The following is a 23994-nucleotide window of genomic DNA, read 5'->3' as shown; positions in this document are numbered from 1 at the left end:
CCAAGTCTCATTACAAACCATAAACAGTCTAGAAACTCACATGCCATGAACAAAGGCATCTCTACAAAGATATTGACAATATAGTATTTGTTCTTTAGATTAGTCAGGTTCAAATAAAGACACATCACCAGCAGGACAACAGAGCATGGGCACACAGGCTTAGATTGCAGCAAACCTACTAAAGTTAATGGCAACTTTCATCTGAAATTACATTCTTTGAGTTCTTTCCTCCCACCATTAATTCATACATTCAGCTTGAGGAAATAAAGATAGTTTATCTTAGAAAAATGACCACACACTTCTGCAATGTTTGCAAGGCTTTTGCCAGGAAAAGAGGAAGTTGGATTAACCTTTTCCTCCTTTTGAATTTCACTGTTCTCTGAAATTAGAGCAACAAAAAACTGGAAATGCTAAAATATTCCCTGCTGCTTTTGTGTAGGCTGACTCACATCCCCCTTAGTCAGATCCAAACACACCCTAACGTGGCAACAGCCTGATGATGATTAGCCTGTTTCTTAGATTGCAGAGAAATTCTAGTCTTCTTACAAAGCTACAAAGACTCAAGCACCAGAAGAGGTTAGCATGCACATCAGCTAATCAGCAACTCTCCACAAAGGTGAACTTCAGTGGTGGGCAACAGAGTAATATGAGTAAACCTGCCAAAATAAAAAAAACTAACACCACACACAGAGTCACGAAGAGACTAGCTGATATCCAATGTCTAAGCCTCAAGCTTTCTTCTTACTTTGAGGGCCAAAGGAGCTATGTTTCTCCTTTGGGCTAAGTTGCTGAGCATAACTTGTTTTCTGATCTTTGCTCGCTCTACTTCAACTTGTAATAAAAAAAAGACCTTTTTCACTCAAAAATTCATACACAGCTAATGCATTTAGAAGAACAAAGTTACTCTGCTGACAATAAAGAGATACTGGCATGCCTCAAGTGGATGATTCAGAGTACTTACTAAACTGCCTAAAGCAGCCCATCTGAATAAAATTCCACACCCTGAAAGGCTTTATGAGGATCTGAACTTAATAGACTACTTCCCCTTGAAATTTGTCTGAATGAAGAGATCCAAATACTTGACAAACCTGAAGGCAGTGGTGCCTGACAGTTCTAACTGTATGGCAAAATTTCAAAGCTGAGGAAACAGAACAGGTTAAAAGGATCTGGTCTACCATGTGAGAGGGGGAAGAAAGGACAGCTTACTTTCAATTCCATAATCAAGGGGAACAAGAAGTATTCCAAATCAAGCAGAGATTAAACAGGTTCTTCCATAAATTCCTGTGCATCAGTTTTGCAAGTGTCTTTACATGTCTGATACCTAGTAGAAGTTGCTATAAATTTCAGTGGTAAATCAACATTGCTTATCTTCCTATGAAGATCTCAAAGTATTCTGTGACAAATTGTTTCAAAACTCTAATTACATCTGAGTCTCAAAGGTGATGCCAGATGTGGCAAAAAGATGTCTAGACATCCATGTCTTTACAGAAGTGTGGCAATAGTTATCTGCCACCTTCTGCTTCATTCTAGCTGTATTTGGACAAGAGCAGATGTAACAGGATGCTGTAGACAAACCACTGTTATTCTAGTGAAAAGCTGGAGCAAGCTACAAAGCATGCAGGAATAAGCAATTTAGAAAGACTGGACATCTTTAGTAGATCTTTCTCACCTAAGACACAACAAGATAGTGTTAGCCATACCAAAGGATTTAAAATAATAGCAAAATCGTAGTATTTTTGAGCCAGATGAAATCCAGCAAGAAATTCCATTATGTATTCTGATGTCCCTTCTAAGGTAGGCAGTTTTTTTCTTTAACACCACCTTTTCAAGGGTACAGGAAAATAGGAAGAGATTGGTTGCAGATGATTAAACAGGTCAGTATCCTTCAGCTTTGGTTCTAGCTGATATCAGGGTAAGCCCTCAATTTAAGGTGTTAGGAAGCACTGACTTTGAACTGAGTAACATGAATGACAGATGAAACAGAAGTTTGCAAAGTTTACAGTGCAAAACAGCAGACATGCATCTTGTAGAAGTAAGCTACAGCAATACACAAATATGGAAAGAATTTACCTACTTGCTAATCAGTTCCTAAATAACCTACATATAAACTGTCTGAGAACACTCATACATACTGCTCATGACCAAGGGAACAAAACTAGAAGACTTACCTGAGCAAAGAAAAAGTAATGCACTGCAGTCATTTGCATCCTGCACTTAAAATCTGCCTTTAGCCACACAGTCCCGATAATATATTGAAACAACTAGTTTTATAATTACCTGTCAAAATCATCATCTTCAAGCTCATCTGCATTTGCCCAATCTTCATCTTCTTCCAAGTCAACCATCATTGCTAACATCTGAGGAACTGAAAAAAAAAATTTCAACTCAGGTTGCTTTCTTAAAATAGATTCTTAAATAACAAGCATAAATTTCAAGTTCTTTCCTTTAAAAAAATCATTGAAGAAACATAACTTCTTCCAGTATCAGATAGTCAAGTCTGTCGAACTGCATCAGCCAATAATTCAGAGTAAGTTCTCAGAAAAGTATTTTCAGAACATTCAAATTGAGACTGAAAACACAGTTGAGTATTTCTTACCAAAACTAACAGCATAAAGCAAATTTCTTGTTAAATCATAAAAATTATGGAAAGTAAATTCCCTAAAAAAGTCTAAGTTCCTTGAAAGAGTTCAAAATAGTATTATACGCCTTAAGAAGTCAGACGTACTTAATTCTTTTTGCTGAAACTGACATCATCCTTTGAACATTTACTGATGAAAAAGACTATTCATTATGGAAGACTACTATTCAACCCTTAGTTTTACTAACGTGATAAATTTTGTTAACTACCTGTACAGTGGTCACTTAGCATAAAGCTTTACTTTTACAATAAGATAATGGTTCAGAACTTGAGGATTTTCCCCACTTAATGTAAATTTTTGTTTTGTATCATTAAAACATCTTGCATGTTTCCTACTTCTACATCTGTAGATCGATTCTGTCTGTTTTTCTCAGTATAAGTCTTTAAAGACTATTACACAATCTTTATCATAACATTCGACTGTTATGCAATAAACATCACCTACTCTTCTGAGTTGTTCTCACAGGAGGAAGGAGTGCAGCAATTTGTCTATTCTAAGTCTGCCTGTTCCTGTGCACTTCAGAAGCCCAAGGGGTGAAAAGTATACCTTGCACTTTCAGAGCAAAATAAGGAGCTCTTAAGTATTGTTTGTGTTACACCAACCACTCAGAGCAGTTGTTTGAATTCAACATCATGTATGCAAAAAAGCTTCACTTTGCCCTCAAGACAAAAGTTCTCAGTCAAATACGCAACCTTTAAGACCCTTCTTAGGACAGTCCACCACATATGGTGAAGACAGGCATCATAGTTAACTGTCCTTTACAGTACCTATGACAGAAGCACAACCCTACGCAAACTGATCTCACCATACGTCTGGACAGATGAGAAACTTCTGGTGAGCTGATGATAGAAGAAAATGTTGCTCACTGACAACACTGTGGGTCAAGTATCAAGAAAAGACCAAATTATGGATTGATTTGCTTGATGTAGCCACGTATCTTCAGCCAGAGATTATACCATGGTTGCAAAAACCTTCACAGTGCTTTTATATACATATCAAGATAACTTAATCCACGCTATGAACTCTCTAGCATGATGTCCACATGTCAGAATTCCGTATACTCACTAGTCACTGAAAAGAATTTCCTCAAAAAAAATACAATTACAGCCCAGAAGCTCTTCAGACACAGATACTCATAAGCACACAGGTGAAAATAATGTATCATCGCAGCTCTGAAATATGGAAGTCAACCATCATCTGTCACAAATGCTATGTGGTTCCAAAAACTGATGGCATAGCGTTCATTGCTACTAACAAATAAAGCTGAGAATAAACTGCCATGTAAAGCTGTCTGGCCAACATCATATCTAGAACCTGCAAAAGCCTGTGAACATGTTGTTTCTTATTGACATTTAATATGAATGTGGTTGCCAGTAAATATAGTTTCACAAAGATTTATTTTTTAAATACAGAGCTGTGCATTAAAGTTTCAACATTGTCCCAGAAAGCCCTCAAAATTCAATTATTGCCAATATATAGAGTATTTACAAACAAGTGAAGAATGAGCCCGCTAAGCCTGCTTCTTTTCAGAGGCATGCCAGGACTCTCCATTTTCTGGCAACTGAGCAAAACCACAGCCAAAGATAGGCTGCAGCTCTTATTTCTAGGGGGAAAGCAATAAAACACTCTACTGTCTTGAACACTGAGCTCAGGGAGAGAAGTCTGAATCCAGATGGAATTTCTGAGTAGGTACTGGTACACAGGACACAGACTTACTTCTAAATCAGCATCATGTTCAGTAAAACCAGCATAAGATGACAGTTTTGCCTAAGACCCAGTTCTAGTTGTGAGGATCAAGCGATGTAGCAACTTTTTAGTGGAATGAAAACAGAAAGCCTTACAAACTAAGGCACAAAACCAAGACAAAAGCAATCCCTTTTGGCTACTTTTTTATCATTCTCTGAACATAACCCCTTTCCTAGCTCTGCAGAATAAATGTCTTTCATCTTAGTGATTCATTAATATTAACAGCAATTTTACAATGGGCTGCAAACCAAAGGTATTTCATCCTCATATGGTGCCTTATCTTAATACAGTATCTTAATACAAATATTTCATTCCTGAACAGCAACCAGCAACCCAATATAAAAGTAATACATTCTAAAGAGATATGAGGCACCTCATTATGCTGCCTGACCAGCAAAGAAGCTTGTGATGATTTGGGGACAGCAAGTGTCAAGCATTAATAGTCCCAACGAGCTATAGGATACAGTGAAAATGCAGCATTGTAAAAAATTTCAAATTTAAAAATAAATTCTAAAAGGATTTGTTCTTAAAAAAACTATTCTACAAGTAAACAAAACTTCAACTCCTAGTCAACAGTTGCAACATGTAAGCCAAATAGATCCAGAAGTTTTATAATTATTTTAGTGACATGTATATATGCAAATTTCCCCAGTCCATGCACACAAGAAATTTGCCTTTTAACAGATTGCCTTTATGCAAGTTTCAGAAAAAAGTAAGGATCTAGGCAAATACAAGTGTGACAGGGAAGGAAAAGAATCCTTCCAAACAGCAGGCTACACTGCTGTGTCACTGCCCTGATCCACTCACAAAAAGGTTTTAAAAGCCAGAGAAATACCAGTGTGTACAGTATTGCTGCTGTGGATGTCCAGAAGACAGTTATTTTTAGTATCTCAAATAATAATGCACGATTTTAAAAGTGCCTTTCCAAAGAATGTACAATCTGCATGTTAAATAGACTAATTAGACTACCTCTAAGTATTTATATAAGCATCTGATTTTGAATTCACAGCTTTAACTCAACACTGAAGCTCAATATGCATGCTGAATTCCTTCAGTCTTCAGTTGCCAGCACCACAGAGTATCTGGCCTACATGTCAAACTTCAAACACAGAACTTCAGAACTAAACGCATCAATTTTTTTTTTTCAGTACAAATTCCCAAAGCCAGCAGAAAAGCATCAAAGTAGCTTTTTCCTTGGGAACACCAAGAATCTACTGTATTTTTATTCAAACTGTTGGTGGCTGCATAAGCACAGATTAATTTATGCAGAGTCATAAAAAGAAGGGTTTTTTTCTCTAAGAAAACTCTTTTCAGTGGCACTTAAAGTTATCAGCACCAGCAAACTGTGAGTTTGACATGGTTTTGTCACTGACCACCTGCAAAGTCAGTTTAACACTGTAAAGGGAGGCAAACTGTTTCAACAAAGAAAATGAGTAAAGTACTTACTAGCTTGCGCAACAACGTTTGTATGCCTCCTCAGCATAGCAGCAGCAGTTTCTGACAAGGTCACGATTACTTCAAGCGCCAACTGACGCTGCATGTTACTCAGACTGGCATCTGCACACAGCTACAATCCAGAAGATTAGAGCAAACTGTTAGAAAAGAAGTTTTGAGGTGGGAAGAGTGATTTTTTTAAAAAAAATCCTAGCTTTACCTTCAGACTTAGTTGCAATGTAGGTTCTAAATGTGGTCGTAAATACTTGGGAACAGAATCTGCAATTTCTACAAGGGATTTCAGAACAGAGTCGTCATTTTGGTAGCAGGAATCATTTACAGCCTATGAAGATATAAGATGAAGATAAGTTAAATAAAAAAAAATACTATGAATGGGAGCGCTGTTACAGAAGCAATGTGATTAACCGTGTTCTGGTCTCTGAACAGTCTCGTTCAGCTTCAGTGGCTTAGCATTAGTAGCTAAAGTAGTTGAAGCCTTTAGGCTGCAAGAACTGATTTAGAGTAAACTTTTTGTTAAAACTAATGCTGCTAAGAAAGAACTAGCTGAAGCTGGCAAATACAAGTGGCATGAAGAATGACCAAGGAGACAATTCCGTGAGAATGAAGTAACTTCAGAACAAGGCCAGCCCAGCAACAGTGAAAACCAGTAAGAACTCAAAGAGACCACTGACCAGAATTAAGTGATTGGACTTGGGTATCTGGTGATGGGTGGTATAGGTATAATTGAGAGGCATGAACCAGGGTAGGGGTCCCTCTCCAGAGTCACCCAGCTCGAGCTGTAACCTGAGAACTAATAAAAAACTAACTGAAACCCTTAATTCAGACTTCGTATTTTCAGTGGGATCCTAGGGTCGCACCCCACTACAGCGGCCAGCGTGCATAAATCCATAACAACTACAAAGAGATAATATGCAGGGTCCAAAACTACAAGTTAGTTGTGGCTCACAATCTTATCTATACATATATATGCATCATCATTTTTGACCATTATTAATTTAAATCTAACACACTAGACACTCAGAAAGAATTACAGTCATACATCAGAGGCACCAACATGCAAAACCACTGTTTTCACAAGTACAACTTCAAAACCCATTGTAAATGAAGAAAAACTCCTCTAAGTAACTGCCCAAAAGAAGGAAAATGAGCCTAACTCCTTTTTTCCCGTTACATGGGAACAGCTTCGAATAGCTTACACTTACAAACACCAGGAAACTCAAGATTAAATAATTTATTTTTTTCCAGACAACTCTGGAGAGCCACCAAATTAAAACAGAACTTTTAGCCTTCAGTCACAGAACACAGGAAAAAGAAATCAAGTTTTTTCCCAGTATCTTTCCTAAGCAATAGCTACATTCTGAAAAGTAACTTAAATCTTACTTTTTACTGATAAGGTTGATACTCTAGTATCAAAAGAGCACACAGTTATTCAATGGTGTTAAAACTCCTCTACAAGTAGGACACAAAAACCCAAACCTCCAAATAAAAAACAGCCTTTAAACACACTTTTGGGGTTTTGAAAGGAATTTTCATTAGCAAAGTATCTGATGTCTTCCTAATGCAGAAAAATTTTCTAAAGTGAATAATTGGGGTTTTTTAATACTTAAGAATCCAACACTTTTGATAATGCCACTCAAACAGCCCACACTTTAAACACAGAAAAAGCATCTTCTAGTATGAGAAATATTTAGGGTTGGGAAGGAATCTGTCTTGGTTAAGGCCTCTTGGACTAACAGTTATCGATTGTCCTCCAATTCTGGCAAAGGATAATGTAATATTTACTGGAAAATTCTGTAAAACTCTGTATTTTATACCCATTGCAAATTTGACAGTTTATAAGGATGACTAGTTTTCTGAAGAAAGAAGTTCAAAGCGCACAGTGAGCCCTAAAAGGCAGAGGCACTCTTCTGTGTCTCTTTCGAACACCGTCAATGACAGCAGTCAGTTGAAGTTCCAGCTGCTTTTACCTCCACTGCAAGATATATCTCTTGGATAAAAGTTTCAACTATTAGTTCTGAAAGCTCAAATTCCAGCATAACCATCATAGATATTGTACTGAAAGGACTGAATTGCCAAGACAGTTTTATTTTTAGCTTTTTTACCATGCCAATATTTCAACAAAATGAACTTCAACAGCAACAGAAAAAGCATCCAACTGTCTCCAAAGGTCACTCACCACTATTCTAACACATCCCATCTCCTATTTATAAACTCAGATCTTCATATCCATCTTGTGTTACCACCGCCAGAAAATCTAGTCCTTCTCGCAGTAAGTACTTTACAAAGACAGATTTCATAGCATAGTTCTGTGCTCTAAGTTTGCAAAATAAAACTTGAAAATGCAAGCCCAGTGCATGTGTTTTTACAGCCTAAAACAGCAGCATTGAAACTTGTATCACACAAAGCAGGCTATTAGTCTTAAGTCTAAAAACAGCATACAATTTAATTGCCAAACATCAAGACGAATGGCATGCCCACCCCAAATCCTGCCTCACTCCCACTGGTATGCTACTCAGCAGCAAAGGTCCTCTCAGCCAGTTACAGTGTTTGAACAACACAACTGTTAACTGCCAAAGTCACAGACAGGGACTAACTACCAGATAGTAACCTCAGTATCAAAATACGTATCTTGTACACACCGGAGCCCATTTTCAAGTTCAGTTGATTTTAATACATTCCTCTCAGTTTTCATTTAAGATCAAGCATAATTCCATTGGTTGCAGAAGACAGTAAACTCTGCACTATTTTTCTTCAGCTTGTCACAAAGCACACACAGACAAGGTTTATAGCTTACACTGTCAACAGAAACCTGCTCTACCGACTGCAGCAAGTTGTCAGTCTTTAACCTAAATTTAGCCTAATTCAAAATCACCTACAGTTCATTATCACTCTTATCACAGGCACTTAGTTATTTCCATTTTTTCTTGATACAGAAAGGGAAATATACTGTGAAACTGTCGTCCTTCAGAACTCAAACCATTTCTGTCTCTGGTTCAGTTTACAATAGTCTTCCCCCCAAACGTAAACAACCTTATATTAGAATTCCAACTTTTGCTCAAATTCATGCATCCTAAAAGAGATTTAATCCAGCCTCAGAAACTGCAAGAAGCTTAAAAATGCATTTTGTTTGGAAGTTCCTAAATTATCAAATAAAGACTATTTGTCCAGACTGCTGCTCTTTGAGAATCTTTATTCAGAATAATTCTACACCTTCCTCTAAACTGAAGATACCTTCCTCTAAACTGAAGAGATACAGGATATGATAGGTCAATGAATTTCCAAATTACTGATTACTTGAAATCTCAGGGTAGCCAATATTTAAAGTATATTTCAATATCATGATTGATCTAAAAGCTGTATGACTTGCAGTTAAATACCTTATGAAGAACTTTTGTTTATTTATCTAGGTAACACTGTATAAATTAATCAGCGCTGACAGCATTGAACTATTTTCCTCAAATCCCTGCCAATTAGCATGTGTTAACAAAATTCCTTCCCAGTTTCCACCGCATCTTGCTGGTGACTGATGGTTGCGCTAACTAAAATAAAGAGTTAATCCAAGTCTTGGCAAAACTTCATATGCTACACAAATTTGCAGACCAATAATTTACGTTCGGATACAGCCAATGCAGACAGCAATGCCACATTAAGTGTCACTTGGGTGGTTTCTTACCTGCAAGATTCCAGGTAACAAGTCTGCAAAATGTTTAAGAAGGGGAAGATTGTGCTCATTAGCCAGCACAAACGCAGCTGCAGCTCTAGCAGACAGAGTCTTGATCTAGAAGACACGCAGGATTGGATAAATAAACATGAAGAACTGGTAAGGAAACATGCCTTGTTTTCTTTTAACTTTTAAGCCTATTATGAGACTACATTTTGTATTATCATTTCCCTTTTACATTTTCCTAACAGACGTGGCAATTAGCTTTTACCATGGGATTTTACATCTTACTTCAAATTAAGGTAATGCAATAATGAAGGTCTTCAGCAACTATGTCCTCTGTTATACAAAGAAGTTTATCATATTACAAGGTCGTAAGTATTTCCTAGTTTTGTTTTTGTTTGTTTTGGATTGTTTTTCGTTAACAGAAGAAAAAACTATTGTTTTCAACTTCCATCCCAATTTCAAATGTGTATGCAAGCGTCAAAGTCCCATTTTTTCAGAAAGTGTGATCTAAGCGTTTAAAACATGCTTCTTTAAAGGCATGACTTGTGGTACTTTAGAAAATGTTACTCTGTTGACTTTCAAAGGTCAAAAAAAGTAATCCATGGGGGAGCAGCAAACTGAACCCATATACCACAGCTGGGTTTCCTACCCTTGCCCAGTATTTTCCACAACAAGAGAAATGTTTTCAAAGTACAATTCTCTGCAAATCAGTAAATCTGAAGTCTTCCAGAAAAACAAGCTTTTCTAACATGCCCTTACAGCAAAACAGGCACAGTTTAAGGAGCTGTCATACATTCAGAGTTTTGAGACATACTGTGTACAGATACTATGTATATATACTGTTAAACACAAGGGCCAGAAAGAGAGCTTAACAAGGACCTTCTGATCTCTCATGCTTCTGGCTAAGACCCTGGCTCTTTGGGCCGCTACAACTAGGCTTCTCCAGGCATACTACTAGAAGAGTCTGGGCCTAAACAGAGCAGATATGAGCCAGCTAGTCAGCTTCAGGACCATGAAAGGTTTGAAACTTCTGTTTTGCAGTAGGCATAGTCAAAACTCCAGATGTACATCAGTTTCAGGTAACGCAATCTATTGGTGGGAATCTATAGTTTAACCTTTATAAGTTTGAGACTATTACACTAAGATCCTATCTATGCTCAGGACATATCAAAAAAAGAACATAAAAGTCTTACTGATGGATGCTCTTGATCTTGCATACACTGAACCAGCATTCTCTTAATGACCTCTAAATAGTGTTGCTGTTGATTCCCAAAAATCCCAGGAAAATTCCTAGGGATAAGAAAAGACCAAAACATCAATAAAAACTCACAGTTTAACCTTAACTATTGTTTTAAACTTATCAATTGTTTAAGCTACAGATTGTAACTGTACATGTTAAGAGTTAAGTAAACCACAATACAAAAGAATAAATGAAATATATATGATTGCTTGTTAATTTATAAAGTTGTGACAGGTTTTTTCTAACATTTTTACAGACATGACTTAGCTAACCTGCAGAAAAGTAGCAGTCTGAAAGCTTACCAGAAAATATGTAGAGCAGCCTCACGCAGTCCCACATTCTGAGAGCTAACAGAGTCAAATAAGAATTTCAGAACTTCTGGCCACTGGTTGTTGCCATCTTCATCTAGATCAAACAAAACAAAGTTCTAGAATAAGCAAACTTAAGAGTGGTTAGATCTCAACTGCACAGGGCAACCAGTCATTGTTACTAAAATCAACTTAAAAAAAAATCTGAAGATGTGTCCAAGTTGCAGTGTAAAATACAGCTGAAATGTTAAATCTAAAAGGCACTCAGGAATAGAAGATGATCTCTTTTTACTGTCACGTAACAGCACTCAAAAAATAAATTGATGCAGATGTTTGGCACAATATTCACGAGAATTTAAACAAAACTGGATTGCTAAATCTTAATACAATCTCACCTAAACCAAGCAATTTCAAAAGCAAAGTTAAAGAGTCTTATTTTTATCTGATCAAGGATAATATAAACAAATATTAGGTTTTATTTTAAACCATGAAATCACTTAGTACATGATTTGCAAGCATCTACATGAGACTAGAGAACAAGAAACAAAACTACTATGAATACATAAACATCTTACCACAATACCAGCTTATATAAAATACCTATTAAGTTCCTGGCCAATTCAGCAACTATGTCACAGATTTTTTTCCTCATACTGGACTGTGTTTCCAACTGAATAATCAACAGCAATCCACTTTTGATAGAGTTTTGATCACCAGGTGGAAGAGCTGGATAAACTTCTTCAAAAGCAGAAGACAAAAGACGTCGTAGAAGGACAGCTGCCATCTGTCTAGCCTATTGAATAAGAAAGTATGTAGGTTAAAGAGTTTTGATATGGTAATCGTGCTGTTATGAGGAAAGATGACTGACATCATGCTTCCAAATGATCAGTTTTCACTGTGTAGACTTGTTTGGCGAATGCAATACCTCTCAAGCAACAGACGACAATTATGATAGGAAGTAGAAACATGGTAAAGAAACATCAGCTTACAACCCTGTTTCTGACAGTTATAGCTCCTCAAAGAAATAATCATGAAATCCACAGAGGTATTCATTTATTTTCTAGAGCTGAACCTTAGACATGTTTTGTGGCAAGTTAAGGACTTAGCTGCGTTACTGGAAGATGTTTAAAGCATGTCTTCTTCCTATTTTAAATGGCCCATTGAGATAAATACAATCCAGACAGGTTTTTTTGGATTAACAAGTGACTTAATGGGACAACTCTGTCAGATGACTAACCTGCAAACCTTCACTTTCTCAAACAACCAAACTTCACACTAAAGATCTAAAGACTGAGGAACCCCGAGTGGCAAATAAAACTCTACTCTGAACAACAACAATAAAAAAAGCCCCAAAGCTTTCAGCCTGTTGCAGGCATATCATGAAATGTTTTTCTTTAAACCTGAATTTGAGCATAAGAACCTCAATATGACATACTTCTACTGTCTATGCTTCCTGCTTGCATACCTTTTATGTACCTGTATTTAATTACAATTATACAAGAACTAGAAGCAAAAAACACGGCTGAGTAATTCAAAATGAATAGAGCAACACATGCAGTAAAGGCAAAAAGACACCTGAAGCACTGTGAATGATCTAATAACTAGGATGTTCACTAAGCAGTGTTTCTAGAAGGACAAACAGTAATTAAAAAACACCCTCAAACTTCTGATGTGTAACAAAACCTTACACGTTAATTTCTCACAAAAAAATAATCTAATGCAACACACAGTCAATTTTTTTTCCTAAGGTGTTCTTATTTAATGTGTACTTGGTTTTTATATGTGTACTTGTAATTTATAACAGCCTTTGGAATTCAAAAATGTTCAACGAACAGCAGAACTAACAAAGTCCAATTTCTAAAAGATCTTAACCATATTGCTAGAGCATAACCTATAGATGAGAAACACAAACTGCTGCAAAGTCTCAACTTTTAACGTACCCTGGAAAAATCAGGTATTGCTAGCACATTACCCAAGATACTATTGTTATGTCCTGCAGTCCCCAGGCTCACTGTGCCCTTTTCCAATCTACCCAGCTCTTTTCTATACAGCTAAGGAGTAGTGCATACACTGTGTCTCTACACTAGCAGAAGGGAAGGACTAGAAATGAACCCTACTCTAGATCATTCCTTATCTCCTCCTCAACGGCTTCAGCATGGACCAAAGCCACCACATATGTAGGATTAGTAGGTCTTCCCCAGTAGATCTAAGGATGACAGCCGGTGAACAAAGAGGGTCACAGTGCCCACCAGTGCCACAGTTCCCATCATAAGCCAAGGTTCTCGAGCAATAGGTCATCACATGGGGCACATGAGTTAGGAAGGAGAAAGATTCTTTCTGCACTGCCTCTGGGAATTCCACAATGTGTTGAAAAACTTTACTGGTACCACAATACAATGGTATCTTTCCTTTTCTCATCCCTAGAGGCACCAATATTGTGAAAGATTAAATTTCTCCTCATTAGTATGGTGAACTTACATAGAAGCCTTGACTGGGGAGCAAGTTTTCTGGGACTAAACAAGACACGCACTCTCCCTTACTCAGGGCATCATGTTCCTGCACATATTCTTCGACATCCGATAATGACTGAACTCACGTTAAATTCATTCCTTTCCTGAAGTAATAATACACGGCCAGATAGGGAATAGAGCTTGTTTTCATAACGCTTGTAGTCTCAAAGGTAAGAATTTCCACCTCTGAAGAATTTTATTTAAAATATTAGAAGACTGCCAAACACAGCCTGATTGCAAAGCAAAAACACAAATAACAAGGCATACAGAAAGACACAAGATCAACACTACATGAATTAGCTCCTGGTTATTGTTACTAGCTTAGAAAAAAATTCTCAAATTCCCAAAAGCAAATTCAAATGTTTGAAGAAGTAACAAAGAAGCAACTGATTCCTAATAATAAATGGCATGTTTTCCTCAGCAGGTATCCACCTATATATAAAAATTACCATTGTCAATTTAATTTTGACGAACATGGCTGCTCTGGGGTTAAGGAAGAATGTATTTCTCACACACACCAAAGGCTCTTCTATATTTAAGCATGACAAGTACCCAAACAAGCATTTTAAAATCCTGTAACTTAGCAGCTATAGACTTTATTGAGAACAGGAATAACATAAAGTATACGTCCCCAAAGAACTTCCATCTACTAATGAAGCATAAAAAAAGCAGAATTCTCTCCTAGCATTAGATTCTTCTGCATGCCTAAATTGCTGGGGTGCTCACATACAACTGGAATGTCAAATGTATTAACATAAAAGGTCGTCATACTACTCAAATTTCAACATACCACTTCTAATTAATAGCATTTACAGTGCTTTAAAGATGTTCTAGGATTTTATGGATGATCGAACCAAGGCACAAGAAGAAAACCAACTTGCTCAGCAGGGCAGCAGAAAAGTTATGAACAGAAATCTGGGATACCATGCTCTCCACTAGCATTCAAAGTGTCCAGGTAACCCCTACACATTTTGTAAGAAAATGACCAACCATCTTGTGTAGCACAGTCACAGTGATTTTTAATTTTCTTTAATGCTCCTTTTAAGTCCTCAAGGAGGAAAACATGCATGGATGGAAGCAATCAATATTTGGGACATGGTCCAAAGATGGACTTGCACAACCTTATTCTGGGATCCAGCCCCATGTGGGATTCAAAGCATGCAGTGCCTGAGATCCACATACAACTCAAAGGCAGAATTGTGGCGCATCAGAAGTCCATCCTTCCTTCCCCTCCAAATGCTGAAGAGGAGGCTGCCCATGCAGTGGTTTTCAGACTAAGAAATGCAATCTTTTCATGTGGCAATATGGAGAAGGGGAAGGAAAGGTCAGAGCCCTGTAAGGCGGCTCTGAGTAATGCAGAAACACAGTTTTATACAGCATGTGTTACTGTATTTCACAGGGCTCGAAATTAGTCAACTGTAAATTAGGACACAACCGCAAACTGCCAATCTGGAGTTAACCAGGAAGAATAAAAATGCAGGAGAAAATGCAGAACAACTGTTCCTCTCTGAGATTTAGGTGGTAAATCGAAACGGCAAAGGAACAGCCTCTAACACGTGAGAGACATCCTAAGAGTAAAAACCATGAAATAAACCGTGAATATATACCACCTTTCTGTTCAAGCCTTTAAAATGCAGTTGCGTAGGAAAAAGTACAGTCCTAACTTTGTAACAGTGAGACTACACATTTGGGAAGTTGGAGACCTGGGTTCAAGTCCTTCCTCAGCCTGAGGTGTACAAACTCGCATATCATCTGCGGCAGAAGTGTTCTAACTGCTAAGTCCAACGCTTCACTTCTGTGAACAGCGTTACTCTGCTATCAGGAAACTATGAAATGAGAACAGAGGGAAAAGGTGCTTATTTTCACAGTTTAGGCATTTGGTTAGAAGAAAACCTTTTTTACAGTTAGTTTTTAAAAGAGTTACTCCTGATCAAGCTTAATTATTTTTTCCACATCAAATGTAAGGGGTCCTGGGATCTGAATCTCTGTTTCTCCATTTAAATGGCAAAACTACTAGCTTACAGAGTCAGGATTCCCCCAGCTGTTGTCCAAATAGTCCTACAAATCTTGTGACCTCTACAACACCCCTGCCAAGCTCCTGCAACCAGGATGGAGTATTTTCTTCAGCCTAGTTTTCCTGGGATGGGGGTAAAGCAATAAAGAGGCTTCAGGATGAACAGGGATCTGAACACAGCTTTCCCATAGCCTGGGCGAGGGACCTTTACAGTTCTAAAGCTTCTTCCAGTAGCCCATGCTCAGTGGTGCCGGTACATTCAGTGTGCTCAGAGGACATATACCAGGCCTAAAGCCCTATTCACTGGTGACACATGCACTATTCTGCCCAGTGTTTGGATCTACATGAAACATATGCTCATCTATTGATACCAGCACCATACTGAACACGCACAGAATGCTTCCCTGTATGTTTATATGCAATGTTTAGATCAAGCACGGGGATGACTTCACTTAGGCTTTAATTAGGATACTTTGTATTTGGAAATCCAATAGGGAAGAAAGGTTGTTTGCAGGTTTTATTATCAGGACGTTTTGAGTCCATCACCTAATATCTACTTAAGTTATGAGCTTTCACTGATTTATCCATTGGTGGAGTTAAATATCAAGTTATTCTACAAATATTAACCTCTTACGTCTTCGGTAAGAGTAACTTCTACAGGTGAAAAGTTTCTTTGCATTTGAGTAAGTTGGAAGCCAAGTCATTGGCAAGACTCTGAACAAGTTTTAGACTGGGTTATTTCCTTAGTTGACATAAAGAGAATAAAATCAGTTAAAATACATGGAGCAAGTATTTACTTACATAAGCATGACTTTGTAGTTGTCAACTCAGACTTATCAAATGTATTCAAAACAGAAGCATGTGCAATACAGCTACGACTTCTAGGGCATAGTATTATCCGATTATTATATATGATATTATTCTGGTGAAGAAGCAGCAGCAGTAGAACTTATTTCTCATGGCAAATTTAAATACAAGAGAGACTACTCTACAGCCTTCTATCATTTGAAACAACTCAGAGAGGCAGGAGGGAAAGCTACATAGCTCTTATGCAACCAGTTGCTAGTATAATATTGAAAGGTTCTGTCAGAAGAACACTGCTTTGTAAGTAGATAGGCATCAATATTAGTAAGCTAATACTTACCGAGCACTAAAAACTTCAAACAGCATCTACCTCTAAATTGGAATACAATCTACCAGAAGAGATAATAATCTAGAAACAGCACACTTATGCTCTCCTTATAATATTGTTCAGAAACTCTACATGGTACACCCTTCCGTTGTTCAGTAAAATGCTAGATAGGAGCAGGGGGAAGTCAAACGATTTTACTTTTAAGTGACTGCGAAGTTTGTAATATTTTGAAAGTCTGGTTGTTCTTCACTCTGCATATCCAAGTGAATTAACATTCTCACCAATAAGTACTATACCTGATTGCTAAAGTGTGTGAGCCTTTGCAAAATTAAGGAATAACTAAAAGGCACACTTACTGTAGGCCCACAGTAAAAAAATTATATAGTGCTTAGACTGCTCTCCATTCACTCCGTAACACTGCTAGATGACTTAATGAGCATATCCTCACCAAATAGGATAAAATACAAAAGCCACCTGAATAAAACATGCAAAACAACTGCTACCTTTTCTCTCCCCAGTTCCCATTTGAGAAGCACACGAAGTTTCAGATGATACACAAGTTTAACACACTTAGGCACAGGACCCCAAAATGGAAAGCATTTTTCAACTGTAACTTGAAGGAACATCACAGTAACAGTCGTATATTAGTTACACATTTTAAGGAAAGAATCTGTTCATAAAACAATACACCCAGCCAGAAAACAATGGAGATCTAAGCAGTCACTTACGAAAGACTACTTTTAAAACTAAGTATCCTACATCAAAAGGTCTCAGCTAGCTAACTTGACATGCAACAAACTAAATGAGTGGTCCCTCTACAAATGTGCACTAAATTAAGATGATTCAGTTAATGCCTGGCCTTGTTCATTTATCCCAAAATGACCAGCACTGATTTCTTACCCGCTTCTCCAAGCTCCCTTGAAAATCTGCAGAATTCAAAGGTTACTGAGACATACCTCCTCAGCAGCAGCAGTATTCCTGATTGCTTGTAGGAGGAACGTGATCTTGGATTGACCTGGAATATTTTCATATGTCTCCTGCATAAAAAGGGAAACAGTTTATTGTAAACAATTGATATAAAGCATGTGTTAAGCATTAATATGAATCAACTTTCTTTTTAAACAATTTCAGTATCCATCCAGTTAATAGAAAATAACATAGCAAAAAATTAAACCTATCAAAATAAAATTTTCTGACCTATTTTAAAATAATGAATAAAATCTTAGTTATCCAGTAAGACTTGCCATATTGGAATGATCTACATAAGCATTACTGGCCACTTACGAGATAAGTTATGAAATACAACATAAACGGAACAAGTATCCTCCTGGAAATAAAACATATATGGAACGTATATCCTCCTGGTAATCCATCGCAGCTTCTATCACATCAAAGGATTAAGGACTTTGGAAGCCTGAGACTGAACTATGACCAACAGGTTAATAACCACTGACAAACGTACAGTCAAAAAATTTGTTCAGTTCTTTTTGAACGTTTTTATGGCCTTTACAATGCTGTGTGGCAGTCAAACATCTCAACTACACATTTTGAATAAGAACTTTTAATTTCTAAACTCCTGGCTGAGTTTCAGACAAAGAGACTATTTCGTCTCCCTCTTAGAGAAACCCTCTTAATAAAATGGGAAGTTTAATGAGAAGTTCAGTTACATTGTCTTGCCCACTTCTGGCATATAGTTCATTCACTACAGCTCTTTATTAGATTGTTATTTAGAAGCTAGAGTGAGCACACAGCAAAGTAACTTTTGCTGTCCAAAAAATGGTATATGTGATAATTTTAAAACTATAAATGCTTGTCTCTAATATACAAAACCTACGCAAGTAAGAGCAGGGGAATTACATGCTGACGAGCAACCACTTAGAACATTCAGAAATAGTCCTATACTTACCAGCTTGGAAAGAGCTATTTTTTGCAGACACAAACTTGAAGATAAATTACTCCACCCTTTCCAAATACCCACTATCTCATTCTGAACTCAAGGAACAAGCCTACCACACAAAGACCAGGTTCATTTCAATCAGTTCTCTGCCTGCCTACTTCCTATTCTTACCACTGCAGCCGTTCTTCCTAATTCTCTAGCAAATTTACACAACTTGACAGTATAGCTGCTATTTTCAATAGTCTCCCCATCACACATTTATTATCAGACATCATCTTCCTCCACTTTCTGTACCTTTTTCCTAGTAGGCCTCATTCAAGTCAATTCATACTTCATATTCTCTCTAGTTGCTAGTACACGCTCACAATCAGTAAGACACTGAAACCCCCCCAAATCCCTGCGTTTAATCTAATTATTTCATGGAGTGCAAAATTAAATGAGGTTTAGGGTCAGAATAGAAAAGTCTTCTCAGATTAACCGTTTGCAAGAATGTATGTATTTATATTGCACTATTACCTACAAATACAGAAACAAGAAGGTTCCCTAAACACAGGCCCAGCACAGACCTGAACTTATGCTTTCATGGACAGCTGAAGCACTCTAAAAGCTGGCTTCCCTCATGCCAATTCTGATCATAATAAAATTCTACTTTGAGTTGTTTAAATTCACTAGAAAGGGCAGCAACCTATCCAGCTGTTCACTAGCATAATTCTGCCGATTCAGTAAACTGGATTCAGAGGATGCCAAGGAGCACCAGGGTAAGGCTGGCAAAAAGGAACCTATGGCCAAAACCTTCCTTCTGTGCTGGTGGAGGACTACTTTGCTGGCTCCACCTATCTTACCAGCCTTGGCCATGCCCTAACTATGTACCTGGATCCTGCTACACCTTCACTTTTAGCTCATGGTTAGTTCCCCAGCTACTTTATCCAGAGGTACAAATTTCTCACATAGCAGAACCAACTTTCAGAATACATGCAAATATCTATTATCTACACTTAGTACTCGTGTTTTTCCAAACCTGAGAAATATAATTTAAAGAAGAGCATAAAATCACCAAGATGAAGTAAATACAATTTTCTCTATCAGAAGACAGATACACAAATAAAAGACAGGCTTTTCCAGCCAACAGACAGCATCTCAGTAATTTTTAATGAGAGATAAATGAATGAACCAGGCTTCAGCAAACTGGTTGGAATAAGTTATTAGTGTGCTAGCACATACATAGATCTATATACATAAACACTTAAATAAAAACAGGGTTTAGGCGATTAGACTTTCCTTCTCTCCCTTTTTTTTTTATAGCTTTCACTACACCCCCATCCAAACAGGGTATGACTCTATCCACATACTCTAGTCTAGTCTTCAATGTAACACCACCAGTCACCCTGATTTTGAAGACCAGACATGTAAGAAATAACCCAAGTCTGTTCTCCTTTGGTTCCCTGTCTATCCATTTCTCATTCTCACTGGTTTTCATTGGACACAAATGAAAACCTCATATGCAATTCACCTGCAATTATGTGAATCCCTGTAGTATTCAATATTGCCTTCCAACAGCAAGTACACTTTAAAAAGCTGATTGGACTGTGCAGATGTTTAGTATCGTTTGAGTCTTGTATGATTTTAGCAAGCTGATATTCTAAATGCTATGCAATAGTTTCAGCCAAATAAATATTACTTCAAGAAATGGACAACTTTGTATTCAATCTAGCTACACTGTAGAGACACAGATTTGTGTTTCCAGGTACAAGTTCATTAACCCACCATGAAGACAACTGAGCTGGGTGCTTCACATCTGTGCATGGTGGAAGAATGAGAGACAATAGGCATAAATTAAAAAAAAGGAAGTTCAGACTTTTTGCTTTAATGAGGACAGCCAAGCAGGAACGGGTTGCTCAGAGCTTGTATAGCCTCCATTATTGGAGGTTTTCAAGACTCAACAGGACAAAGCCCCCGAGTGACCTGGTCTGACCTGATAGCTGACACTGCTTTGAGCAGGAGATTGCACTACAGACCTCCTGAGGACCCGTCCGCTCTGAATGATCCTAATCCATAAAAATACTTGCATATTCTTGGAAACATGCAGAAACCAATGCCAGATTAAATGCAGTTAAATATGTCAAAGTTATACTACTTGCTTTTATTTGTATACAAAACTGATAGACTTTGAAAAGTTTGCTAATCTATGCTTTATTTCACAGGCATTATGAGACAGCCGTCCAATAGATTTGCTTTGTTACAGTTTTAATAAAATTCAAGAAGGTGTGAGAAATGTTATGTTACATGCAGGCAGTTGAAAAGTGAAAGAAATTCAGCTCCCAGGGAACAGCCTCCATTCCAGTTCTATGTTCAGGCATGTGGGAATAATTCTTGCTACTTCACTAGAAAGTGTGTGCAGTAATCAATAGTGAGCTGCGCTAGCTTTCTGAAAACATCCGTCTCCCCCTCCTTCCCGTTCCCAAATTATATTTGGGGTGTTTTCAGCGCAGCAACGGGAACAATAATACTTTTTATTCTTTGCCAAACAATGCGCTGAACTCTGCTGACCGCTGAAGTGATGAGAGCGATAAAAGACCCGATGCAGCCATCCAGTGGGAATTCACGCTAAACCTAGACGCGAGTATTTAATTCAATGGGAGAGATTCCCCACCAGGCTTGACAATGGAGTCTTAAGCATGACAGAGAGAAAGAATTAACGTGGCTTAACCATCACAAAGAATTGTAGCTGAAATAACACATCTGAAAAGTTTTTGCTGATAACGGAGAAACTCAGCATATTGGAAAACGCTTCTTTTAGTGAAATATTTCTTAGCTGACGGAACACTTGAACGCACGGCCCACTCCGGAGTTAAAAACTAAACTATTGTGGGGCAGCAGCACAGGACCCGGGCGGGCCGGGGGGCAGCCGCGGCGCCGCTCCCGCCCCAGCGACCCCGACGAGGGCCGCCCCGGGAGCGCGGCAATGCGGCTACAAGTGCGGCCGCCCCCGGGACTCGGCGGAGCCCTTCAGTCCCGTCCCGGCGAGCTCCGCGCCCACGGCGGGCAGGCACCCGCCCTGACCTCGTTTGGGGGCGCCCCCCCTCCCCAGCCAGCGAGCACCGGCCCCGCCGCCGGCTCGGCCTCCCCTCCCCGGACCGCGCTCCGTCACGCCGGCCAGCCCGGGAGGAGCCGGCCCAGGCCCCGTCTCGCCATGGGCAACGGGGAGCAACGGCCCCCAGGGAGCTCCAAAGGGGCCGGGCGGGGGAGCGGTGCCCGGCGTGCAGGGCCGCCGGAGCGGGGGCTGGCGCGGCCGAGATCCCCCCACGCCCTCACCCGCCGGAGCCCGCGCCCCCGCCAACGGCCAGAGCGGCCCCCGCGCCCCGCCGAGGCGATCGGCCGCAACCGCCCGGCTCCCCCGCGGAGGCCGGAGCCGACGGCGGCGTGGGGGAAGGCCCGGGCCACCCCGGCAGCAGCTGGTGCCGCTGCTCACACGCGGAGCTCGGCCGGCGCCGCCGCCTCCCTGCAGCCCCCCTCCGGCAGGGTCTGGGAGGTCTGACAGGCCGGTCTGGCGCCCAGGGCCGGGGCGAGGCGGACCCGTTACCTCGGCCTGCTTGCGGACCGCATTGTCTGGGCTGAGCAGGTTGCCCAGGAGAAGGTAGAACTGCTGCTGCTCCTGCTCCGCCGTCGCCGCCATTGCTGCGAAAGGGAAAGAGAGCGAGGCCGGCCGGGCGGGGACAGGGAGGCGGGGAGGGGGAAAGCCGGCCTCGCCGCCAGCGGAGGGGGCGGAGCACGAGCCGGAGCCGCGCTCCGCTCCCGGCTCCCCCCTAGGGCCGACCGCGCCAGCCGCGCTCTAGAACGCTCCCATTGGCCGCGACGCACGGGGTCTCGCCCCCGATTGGCCTGCTTTCTCTATGACGTCCCGGCGACTCGGGGCGAGGGGAGGAGCGGAGAGCGGCCGGACGGCCGTCCCTGAATGGTGGTTCGTCTCCTCTCGTCTCATTGGTGCGCTGCCGGGCCGGAGGTGGGAGGTAGAGGCGGGGAAACGCCCCGAATGGCACTCTCATTGGCAAGCGGCCCTGGCAATCTCGGGGGGATTGGTCAGAGGCACGTCGGGCGGTGTGGGAAGGGCGGGGTCGCGCCGGGACGCCGAGCTGGAACAGCGCGGTGGGGGAGGGGAGGGGAGGGGAGGGGAGGGGAGGGGAGGGAAAGCGCGGGAGATTGCAAGGCGTCTCCTTCCCCGGGCACCGCCGTTCCCGCTGCCGCTCCGTGACGTCGTGCGGCCGCTCCGCCCCTGCCGCGCCTTCCTTCCCCCCGAGGGCGCCGCGCTGGGGGGTGCTGGTGAGCCCCAGCTGGCGGAACCCTGCTGGGGGGAGCTGGTGCGTGGCCTGACGGGGCGGGGTAGAGCTGGGGGGGCTGTGCCGCGGCCAGGTCGGGGCTGCCGGGCCGCGGTTTGCTGAGGGGTGTGTGGGGGCGGGGGGAGCCCGTGATCGTGGGTTCCTGCCACGCGGGAGAGACCGCTCAGCACGCGGTAGGCGGGCGGGATCGATGCGCGTCACGGGCTTTCCCCGGTGGGTCCGTGTGGCAGGTGGCCGTTATGGTGTAACGTAGGCAGGAGGTGTAAAGGTGCAGGATCCTACACCTTGGCCTGCCCTGTACACCGTTATGTGCGTCCTGGCCCAGCTCTGCTTCAGGTGAGCCCAGCACCCCTGCGTACCCCGTGTCTGCTGCCGTGTGAGGTGATGTGGTCAGGCCTGTGTGGCGCCCCAGTACGGCGGCCAGTAATGCACCCCACCCGCTGGTCCCTCCCAGGGATGGGATGGGATAAAAGGCCGCTAGCATTCCCTGTGCTCACAGGGAATGTGTGAGGTTCACAATGTGCACCCTGAGAGGCTCTGGATGTCGCCCCGCTCGCTGGCAGAGGGCTCTCTGCCACGGGGTGCGGTATGGGCTGTGGGGGTTCAGCCATGGCCAAACCTGGCCCCACCTGGGCCGGCACCGCAGCAGGGCTGCCCCCAGGGCATGTGAGCGCTTTGAGAGCAAAAGGCAGCAGCCAGTGAGCTGGTGGGAAAAAGATGGAAAAGTCTTCTTGACTGTATTAAGGAAGAATTGCAGGCAGAGCAAAAGAATGGTTTTAAGCTGACTGAAAGCACAGAAGGGCCAAACGTGAGGATGAATTACAAAAGTAAGCATGCTTTCTTACGTGCTCTTCTGCAAACACCCTCAGATGCCAGCTGTGTGGATTAGGTGTTCACAGCTTGTCACAGGTTCTGGAGGGCCTTTTGTGATGGGATCTTGAAACAAGCACAACTTTCCAGCCTTCCTGTCACCGGTGGTTTGTATGAACTGTAATGACATTGCTGCCTCCTTTCTGTGTGTAAACAAATAAAGGTATTTGTTTCCATCGTAA

At 41.0% G+C, this 23994-nt stretch overlaps 1 protein-coding gene across 1 annotated transcript in view; it reads right to left on the bottom strand.

Annotated features, from left to right (window-relative positions):
• The window catches only part of IPO5 (importin 5), a 44937-nt gene extending 22583 nt beyond the window's left edge, over nt 1–22354 (bottom strand). The window contains exons 1-9 of the mRNA XM_055701817.1: nt 22189–22354; nt 17668–17748; nt 11656–11848; nt 11050–11152; nt 10701–10797; nt 9514–9618; nt 6040–6162; nt 5832–5952; nt 2278–2365 (exon numbers count right to left, since the gene is read on the bottom strand). Of these exons, the coding sequence (XP_055557792.1) occupies nt 2278–2365; nt 5832–5952; nt 6040–6162; nt 9514–9618; nt 10701–10797; nt 11050–11152; nt 11656–11848; nt 17668–17748; nt 22189–22281 (1004 nt within the window). The 5' untranslated portion in view covers nt 22282–22354. The remainder of the gene's footprint in view (nt 1–2277; nt 2366–5831; nt 5953–6039; nt 6163–9513; nt 9619–10700; nt 10798–11049; nt 11153–11655; nt 11849–17667; nt 17749–22188) is intronic.
• Between the last annotated feature and the right edge of the window lie 1640 nt (nt 22355–23994).

The sequence above is a fragment of the Falco cherrug genome, chromosome 2 (genome assembly GCF_023634085.1).
Source record: "Falco cherrug isolate bFalChe1 chromosome 2, bFalChe1.pri, whole genome shotgun sequence".
Taxonomy (NCBI): Eukaryota; Metazoa; Chordata; class Aves; order Falconiformes; family Falconidae; genus Falco; species Falco cherrug.
Note: the sequence above shows the minus strand (reverse complement) of the source record. Positions and strands in the feature narration are given on the sequence as shown.